Source organism: Anser anser (genome assembly GCF_964211835.1).
Source record: "Anser anser genome assembly, chromosome: 2".
Taxonomy (NCBI): domain Eukaryota; kingdom Metazoa; phylum Chordata; class Aves; order Anseriformes; family Anatidae; genus Anser; species Anser anser.
In genome coordinates this window covers 57,805,693-57,815,692 of record NC_139721.1, presented here as the reverse complement: position 1 = coordinate 57,815,692, position 10,000 = coordinate 57,805,693, and the positions used below count along the sequence as shown (strand labels likewise).

The following is a 10,000-nucleotide window of genomic DNA, read 5'->3' as shown; positions in this document are numbered from 1 at the left end:
TATAGTAAATGCAGTGCCATTTACTATGTTTTCTTATTAATTTACTGTTATTTAGTAAGCTAGTTATAGGTTAGATTAAATAGGAATAAAAAATACAAGGTATGTATAAAAATTTAGGTTTGCTATGTTGGTTATATACATAACTTTTTGTTTAAATGACACGTTTTGCTGTTTAATTGGATGATTTTCTAGCATCTCCAATGTTTACAAAAACATGTAAACATAGTGCTTATCTATGACTTCTGAATCTGAAATACTTTCATGGAACTTGCTAGGAAGTCAGTATGTCTGAACAGTGAAACATATATTGCATCACTGAATTGCTTTATAATAGAGCGTGTCACTTTTATATACAGATATGGTTATTTGGCTAACTTACACATGGATCTAATTTTGAAACCATTGATATTACAAATGATAGCAGGTACTCATAATATAGATATCTGGCTGTGCTGAATCAGAACTCCAGTTTTTAAATTAAACAAACAAACAAACCAACCAACCAAACAAAAAAACACAAAGACATATTGTGGTCTGCAAAACCACAATAAATAAATAAATAAACAAACAAATTATCCAGCATTGATTTTCTGAAAATTATTCATCTATAATCAGATTAATAAAAAAGTAAAATAAAAAATCCAAGAAAAACAGTGTCAGAAACCTCCAACAAGCTTTGGATGCAAAGAATGAGAAATATTCACATAATTTGTATATAAAAAAAATAAATAAGAAAAGATTGAATTATAAATCCCTAAATAGAGTTTTCTAAGTGGTGTTTGTCTCAAACAACAACAAAAAATCAGTCTGTGTTATGAAGGTTCCTTGATTTATTCTCTTACTGTTTTTCCAAACAGACAAAAAGCTAAGTCTAGATAAAAAGATAGAGAATCATCCAAATGCTGACGCATTTGTCTTAAATGCCTAGTCTTAAATACCAACAATATTAAATACCAACAAGAGATAGAAAGTCTTTATGAAACAAAATTAGACGTACAATAAAAGAGGGAATAATTAAATGTGGGAATTCCAAACTGGAATGGTAAGAACCTTTCAAACCCTGAAAACAGATTTTACTTCTGTGACAGAGACTCTGCTAGGAACTGTGGCACAGTTTTTTGTTTTTGTTTGTTTGTTTGTTTGTTTGTTTGTTTTTGCATGTCATGAAAAAATATTGGTAAATATCCTTTCCATTTGAACCAATATCTCTGGTGTCTTTTTTCAGTCCATCTTTGGCCTGTGACTTTAACAATTTGAATGGTATGTATGTACATATGTGTGCATGTGCATGTCTGCATATGGACATAGCATCCAGAGTGTTTTAAATGAAGACTCAGGAGCACTGGACTCATTTGCAATCATCTTCTACTTTAGGATTTTGTAGCCTGCCTATGTGACACTTCATTATACATAGTTGTCTTTCTTTCTTTATAATGCCCATTCCCTCAGTATCAGAGCATGTCAGCAATGATAAAATAGATTTACCATTATACCTCCACTTAGCTGTTAGTGTTATTCATTTCACAAGTGGCACTTTTGCTGTTTCTTTTCAGCGAAGTCATTCACCTGCTGTGAGCCTGACTTAGATGTAAGAATGAATAATGCATTTCAGATTCAGTTCACATTAATACAGATCTGAGACATATTTAGTTTTATAGAAAGAAGAGCTTTGATCTTGGCAGCAGTGAATTTTAAATGTTTATAAGTGTACATTTTTCATGACTTCTGAGTTGTTGCAGCACACATTTATATGTATATATGCACAGCTCTGTTTTCTCAACTGACAGTAGCTTTATATGTCCTTGCTTTTCAAGGAACATTTCAGTATTAGGGAATCTCTTGCTTCACTTTTTTTTTTTTTTTTTTGGTGCAGGTATTCTATTGTCCAAGGCATGCATTTAAAGAGATTGTTCAGCATCAATGAACACAATGGAACAATCATTACAACTGAACCTCTGGACCGAGAGATTGCTTCTTGGCACAACATAACTGTTACAGCCACAGAAACCAGTGAGTAAGAAATTTAAGGAACTGTGCTTTATATACTGCAAACTGTAATTATCCTCTGAATATGCCTTATTTTAAATGAAGAATGCATGCTTCCTTCTCATTATACTACTATTGCTTGCTACATGAAGGAACATTATTAAAATGATTAGTTAAATAGAGGCAGAATGTATTTGAGCTCCAAGGTCCTGTGCTCTTTCATAAAAGATGACCTTATAAAAAAATAAAAAATAAAATAAAAAAGGAAATTGTAATGGGATTGAGCATGTAACACTTTCAAGTTACACTGAAGCATCTGAATTGCTCCTGCAGTGCAAGATCTTATGTTAAATTAAACCCTGGTTAATTTCACACCAGATTTTTGACTAGTGTGAAATTAGCCAGGGTCTAATTTAACACCAGTCAGAAACCTGTGGCTCAAATTAATTGTGAATGTAAGGCCTAAATCAGTTAGACTTCTCTTCAGTGACAATTAAATCTCTGAAACCTCCTTTATATAGATTTCATCTGTCGTTTTTGTTTGAAAGTCAAATACAGTTGCCTCCATTTGTACTTTTGGTTACCTGCTTGCCCTAACTCTGGGATAATGCTCTAGAAAATTAACAACTACTAATTTATAAGGTGGTTTAACAAGATTATTAAGATACTTTTTAAAAACTCTTCACATCAATCCCTATGAAGGAGAAGAAATAGAAAAAAATATACAAATTTAAAAAACTGGCTAATCAATAAATCAAACAGATTTGCTAAATACTTTTAGCATGTTAGTTTAATTCTGAATCTCAGTGAAATGCTATTTATTGTTAAATCTACTTTAAACATATATTCATTAGTTCCTCAAAGGAAGCATTCCCTGTATATATGTCAGAATAGTACTGCTAGAAGTTCAATGCAACATATTCAGTAACCTTTTTCACTGAAGCCTTTATTTTGTGTTTGGAAATTGATAGTATTACCTTCCTTTTCAGCTTCTCTGGGAGTTTTTTAATATAAATATATCTCACTTTTCATGTTGTTGGACAGCTGGCAGATGATGGTAAAATTGATCTCTGGCATATTTTTGTCATGTCTTGAATAGAACTATGGAAACACAGCAGGATGATTTTGGTCTGGACGTTTCTGTTTAGCTAAACAATGAAAAAGGAAAGAACTAAATGTTACAAATGAATAAGTGTCTCCTGAGCAGAAAAAAGCAGGTCTTTCATAGTACTGAAAGTTATTGTAGACAGACTGAGCCCTCATTATCTTCATATTCTTATACTTATTCTTTATTTCTTTAGTGATGATAAAGTCACTGTCTATAAAAATATATTCCAAAGCATTGAAGTTAGGTCACCTTGCTATGGACATACCTGAGATTATTTATATTTTGAACTAGTAACATTTTATTCCTTGAAATATAGTCCTACCATACACTATGAGACATTTTGCGGATGACATTGTGGCTCCACTGAGGCCAAATCAAAACGACATTAGACCTCATCCACAGTAGCTATTCATTGCAGCTGAGATAGAACTTGAAACTGCATTACAGCAGCAACCTCTCTGGGGGCTTATTTGATGCCCCAGCATTTATACAGGACCCAAGCCTTTTGCCTCTACTGTGATGACAAAGATCAGAAATTATTGGCAGTAATTTGCCTGTTATTGCATGACTTGTGATGAGGATCATCCTGTACTCGTGCAGTTGAGATACTAGGTTTAAAGGTACCCAGAAGAAGATCTAATTCACCGGACTTTAAACTCAAGTAGTGGGAACCTGCAACCTGTTGAACCTTATTGCACTTTATACATAGGACTTTTTCCAGCTCAAGAGAAATCAAGATTTATTTGATCAGTTTTTACTTGGTTTTAATCAGCTTCCACCAAGTACAAGACTGAAGCATAAATAGATGTATTCTAACAGTCATAACAGAAGCATGCATGACAGCAAAAAATCCTTAAGCCATCATATTTACATGACAGTGATTTAATTACTCAGAAGATGATTGTTGGACAATTTATTAATTTTTTAATTAGAATGACTGGCTCAGCTTTCCCTCAATTGAACTAAAAATGAATGAAAAAAAAAATCCTTGATTGCAACTGGCTTGAGCTCAATTTGATTCTCATTTCTCTATATTTCCAGTGGAAAAGTTAACTATTAGTCTTACCTAAACTTGCCCTAAAGAGACAACAGTCATTTGTCCATAGGGTTTTTCAGATGTCCATTTTTATTGTGTTATAGAGCTACTTCATGACTGCAGAACTTATAGTTCTTTGAAGGTTTCAGTCATGGATCATATCATTAATTCAGTGTGTAATTGTCACCCTTCTTTGGCCATATATACTTTTGTTGATAGACTTATTTTCAGATTTGTCCCAATGTCCCTACTAGTACCTAGGTGCTGTTTGTGTGAGCATTTATTTGATGGTAGGCTTTAAGTCAACACAGCATCCACGAATCTGATGAACAAGCAAGTCAGGAATAAACCAAGATAGCTGGCTGGGCTCTACCCATGCCACTTTGTGTATGGCTGAAGGCACTGAAAGTATTCCCTGACTCCTAATAGAATTACAAAGTCCATTACACACCCATTTCTGGCCTAACTAAAAAGGTTAAGTCGTGCACTCTGTGTATTATTTCTAAAAGGGATGTGTGCTACTTTTTGTAAATAAAATAAAATAAATAAACCAAGCACTATTTCATTGCCTATTATATTATTGTGAATATTGGGATTAAACATGAGAAATGTCATTCCCCAAAGAACTATTTCTGAGATGACACTGACAGATCATAAGCTTTGGTAAATTAACACAGCTCTAATGATTTCACAGGAGGAATAGTAATGTGAAACTGCTGAGTATCTAGCCATTTATCTCTGTGGTAGTTGCTTTTGCTGTCATTTCTTTGACAAAAGACTCAAAGCTATCAGCACAGATTCCATAAGTCCCAAGAAATCGAATGTCTTCTCCAAGGAACTAGTGGATTATAAATTTAAAAAGCAATGTAAGAACCACCCAAAGCCATATAATTTGAAGTGAGGCAGAAAGGTTTCTCTTAAAAGTCCATTAGATTATTTTAAGAAAATGTCTTAAGGACTTCTGAATGAGTGAGAAGCAGTGACACTTATACACATCATGAGGCATATTTTAACTATAATGAATATTTTGTGAGTAGCATACTTGTGTTTTAGGCAGAGCAGGTTGAGATATTGACGTGTGTAATCTAATAGATATTTAGTGCTCCTAGAATATCTTAATATGATTTTATTTATTGGAAAATGTCTTCCTTATGTCTCTTATCCAACAATACATTCAGGTAAGTATGAATAGTATTGTTGCTACAAAACTTCTTGCCTACTAGTGTAGATATGTTACACCATGGTGAAAGCAGACCTTTCTAAGAGCTAAGTGATGATTAGTGCCATCTAAACATGGATTGAATTTGCTGGTAGGTGAAGGACTTCTAAGAGGTATTCAGTACCTTTAGATCTTCCTTCTGTTGTTTTCAGGTGTGTCCTGGTTCCAGCTGCGATAGGGTTAACTTTCTTCATAGTAGCTTGTATGATGCTGTCTTTTGGATTTAGGATGAAAAAACTGTCAATAACGCAATGATGTTTTAGTTGTTGCTGATCAGTACTTACACTAAGTCAAAGACCTTCTAGCTTCTCAAAGCTCAATCTTGTCATCAGATCCGGAGACATTATCTTCCCCTTGAGGGTGCTGAATAGTGTAGAACATGGCTTAGTAGAAATGGGTCAGGTTGCAGCATGTTGCAGTGATTTACATCTCTCTGGAACTGCCAATGACAGCATATTTTTCCAAACACTTCACCAGTTTTTTTTCACTTCAACCACTTGTTCAGAGGTAAAGTTCCAAAACAGTGGAGGTCCCCACTGTTCTACGTACCTGTCCATACTATCTCCCACACCCTGCTATTCTTAACTAGCTTGTCTCCCAGCAGATCTCTGGGTGATATTCTTAAATAGATGTTTAACCTTTGACCAAACCAGAAATTCATTCAAGAGACATAGCAATAGGAATATACAGGTTTAAACATCCCAAAGAAATTCAAAATTCTCAAGAGCTATTGTATCTGGTGTGGAGAAGGAAGGGAAGGTGAAGAAGAAGGGGAAGGTGTCATTCCTTGTCCTTCCTCCACAGATCAGATCTTTGAGGAGAAAAGGTAAGAAGTATAATTGTTAATAGTTTCCAAGAGATGGTTCCCAGAGTTACAGCAATGCTGAAAGTAGGTATCAGGTTAGGCTCGTGATCACTGCTTTTATCATTCATGAGGGAGTGTTACACAGTACAGCCCAGTGATAAAATGAAAAGCAACCTTAAAACAGCCCACAGAGATGATAAGCAGCAAAAAAGAAGCATATACAGCAAATAAGAGGCTACATAATACAACTTGGAGGGTAAGTACAACAACTTCAAGAGCAAAAAAATCAACATCATGACCAGTAACTGTTTATAATTATTCTAACAGATTATAAACAATTTGTTCTTTCTAACACCTTCTTTTCAGATCTATCATTAGTGGGACAGGGGAGAAAACTGGAAAGAAAATTGTATAACTTGTGTATTGAGAAAAGGGCAGTTTAATAAGAAAGAAAAGAAAAAGAAAAAAAAAAGAAAGGAAACAGAACAAAACAAAAAATAAACACAAGTGATTCACGATGCAATTGCTCACCACCAGCCAAGTGATACCCAGCCAATCCATGAGTAATGGCAAACCTACCCCCCCCCCCCCCCCCCCCCCCTTCCCAGCTAACTCCTCCCAGTTTTATGGTTTACAGAATCACAGAATTGTTGAGGTGGGAAGGAACCCCTGCAGGTCATCTGGTTCAACCGCCTTGCTCAAGCAGAGGTTTCATTACCTCAACCTTTTTAATGTTCTGAGTAACTAAGTCTTCTGTTTCTTTCCAGAGAGGGCACGTATTTTCCCTAGTCTTCTTTTGTGATTGAGGTACTTGTAGAAGACCTCTTGTTTGCCTTGATGTCCTTGGACAGATTCAATTCTATCTGGACTTAAGCTTTCTTAAGTTGATCCTTCACTGCTTGGACATCTCTGTATTCCTCCCAGACTGGGTAGAGAATGGATTGAAAGTAGCCCTGATGAGAAGGACCTGGGTGTGTTGGATGGCTAGAAGCTAAACATAAGCTGGCAGTGTGCACTTGCAGTACAGAGAGCCAACTCTATCCTGGGCTGCATCAAAAGAAGCATGGCCAGCGCGCTGAGAGTGGTGATTTTCCCCCTTTACTCTGTTCTTGTGAGACCCCACCTGGAGTACTGCATTCAGGTCTGGGGCCCCCAGCACAAAAAAGACATGGATGTATTAGAACAAGTCCAGAGTAGGGCCACAAGGGGCTCGAGGAACTGAAGCACCTCTCCTATGAAGATAGGCTGAGAGGGTTTGGGTTGTTCAGTCAGGAGAAGAGAAGGCTCCAGGGAGACCTTATAATAACTTTCCAGTACCCAAAGGGGGGGCTACAGGAAAGCTGGGGAGGGACTTTTTGTCAGGGAGTGGAGTAATGGCTTTAAACTAACAGAGGGTAGAATTAGATTAGGATGAGGAAGACATTCTTAGAATGTGATGAGGCAGTGGTACAGGTTGCCCAGAGAAGTTGTGGATTCCCCATCCCTTCAAGTGTTTAAGGCCAGGTTGGATGGGGCTTAGTGAGTTTACTGTGCAACCTCCTAGCTGCCCTAAGGAACTTGAACTCCACATTTTCATGGTGATTGCGACAAAGGCTACCTTTGGCCTATACATTCCCCACAAGCCCCTCTTTGTTGGTGAGAATAAGGTCCAGCACAACACCTTTCCTCTTTGCCTTCTCTATCACATGGAGAAGGAATTTTTCACCGATGCATTCCATGAACCTCCTGGATTGCTTAATGCACTTTTGTGTTGTCCCTCCAGCAGATGTCAGGGTGGTTAAAAAGTCTCCCAGGAGGACCGGGACTTTTCCTAACTGTTTTTAGAAATTTTCATCATTTTTTTTTTTCCTGGACAGGTGGTCTGTAGCAGACCCCCACTATAATATCACCCGTCCCTGCCCTCACTTTACTCCTAACCCATAAATTCTCATTTAGCTCCTCAGCCATCCCAAGGCAGAGCCACATACATTCCAACTGGTCATTGACATAGAGGGTGAAACTCCATACTCATCTCCCTAGCCTGTCCTTCCTAAAGGTCGGGTATGTCCAATGTAAATGTTGAGCATGGTGTCATGCGATTTGAAATATCCCTATGGTCAGTCTGGGTCAGCTGTCCTGGCTGTGTTCCCTCCCAAACCTCCTGGTTGTTCCCTCCCCACTCCACCCTCCTTACTCTCAGGGCACTTTGAGAAGTAGTAAAGTCCTTGGCTTAGTACAAGAATTACTCTGCAATAAATAAAACATCAGTGTGGTATTGTCCTGGTTTTGAGTAGGATAGAGTTAATTTTCCTCCTAGTAGCTGGTAGGGTGCTGTGTTTGGGATTTAGGATGAGAATAATGTTGATAACACACTGATGTTTTAAGTGTTGCAGAGCAGTTCTTACACTAAGCCATGGTCTTTTCAGCTTCTCGCTCTGTCCTGCCAGCGAGCAGGCTGGGGGTGCATCAGGAGCTGGGAGGGGACAGACCCAGGACAGCTGACCCAAACTGGCCAAAGGGGTATTCCATACCATCTGACGTCATGCTAAACAATATATAGGGGTGGCTGGCCGGGGTGGGGGGCCGGCTGCTCAGGGATGGGATGGGCATTGGTCAGCAGATGGTGAGCAATTGCATTGTGCATCACTTGTTTCATACAAGCTATTATTATTATTATTATTATTATTATTATTATTAATTTTCCTTTATTTTCTGTCCTAATAAACTGTCTTTATCTCAACCCACAGGCTTCAGGTTTTTTTCTGATTCTCCCTTCTATCCCAGAGAGGGAGGGGGGAGGGTGAATGAATGGCTGTATGGTGCTTAGCTGCCAGCTGGGTTAAACCACAACAGGTATCAACATTATTTTCATCCTAAATCCAAAGCACAGCACCATATAAGCTACTATGAAGAAAATTAACTCTATCCCACCTGAAACCAGAACAAGGTGACATTTATGAACATTTTTATTGCGTAAGGTTTTGTTTGTTTGATTGACTGATTGATTTTAGGGCCTATTCCACACATAATTTTATATCATTAAATTATATAATTAGGTTTGGATTTTCCTTGTCTGAGATAGTTACAGCAATATAACCTTATGTAAATGCAGTAAATGCAGGAATTGAAGTGTCTCATATTGGCAGACTTTATTTTCCTTTTCATTTGGATATAAGCCATATTAACATAGCTTTTACATAGCCACAGTAGTAAAGTATATTAATCTAAGAGAAACAGTACAGCTTTCATGAGTATCAAATGCCTAGGTATTAAATCTGTTGTGCGAATAATACTTGGAAAATAACTGTAATCTCATCTACTACTTCCATCAAGAGTAAAGCTGTACACATCTGGGTAAACATGGACTTCTTTACAAATATATTTTTGGGACTGGTGGATAGAATAACTCTGTTTTTCCAAGTTCCAACTCTGTTCTTTATAGAAGTCTCAACTTTCTGTTTAGCTAGTACCAACTATCAGTGTCTATTATAATTATTCATGGTTATCAGTGGCATAAGTATTTTGAAATTATGTAAATTTTGGTGAGATTTTCACTAAAAACTTTGAAATTTCAAAATATGAAAGGAGTACACTGTAGTGAAGGAGTGTAAGTAAGTGTATCAAGGAATTGTAATAGAATTTCTTAAAAGTTGTGACCAACCATTGTGATATCCATGACTAGCACAGTAAGACGCTCTTCATGAACAAAACCTCATTTAATTTCTGCAGATCAGATTTTATTTTTTACATTTAAATCAGTTTCCAACTTAGTAAATGAAAAAGTGAGCATATCCAAACTTTTGTAAGAAGTATCATGACATTCTATTGTAATTTAACATAATGTTGGAGAAGAAAAACAAACCCATT

The 10,000-nt window shown here is 36.8% G+C and overlaps 1 protein-coding gene across 18 annotated transcripts in view; it reads left to right on the top strand.

Moving 5' to 3' along the window:
* The window catches only part of CDH19 (cadherin 19), a 113,985-nt gene that overhangs the window by 87,222 nt on the left and 16,763 nt on the right, over positions 1-10,000 (top strand). For all 18 annotated transcript variants that reach the window (XM_083823509.1, XM_083823506.1, XM_083823513.1 and 15 more), the window contains one exon: positions 1,874-2,010. In XM_083823509.1, the coding sequence (XP_083679635.1) occupies positions 1,874-2,010 (137 nt within the window). The remainder of the gene's footprint in view (positions 1-1,873; positions 2,011-10,000) is intronic.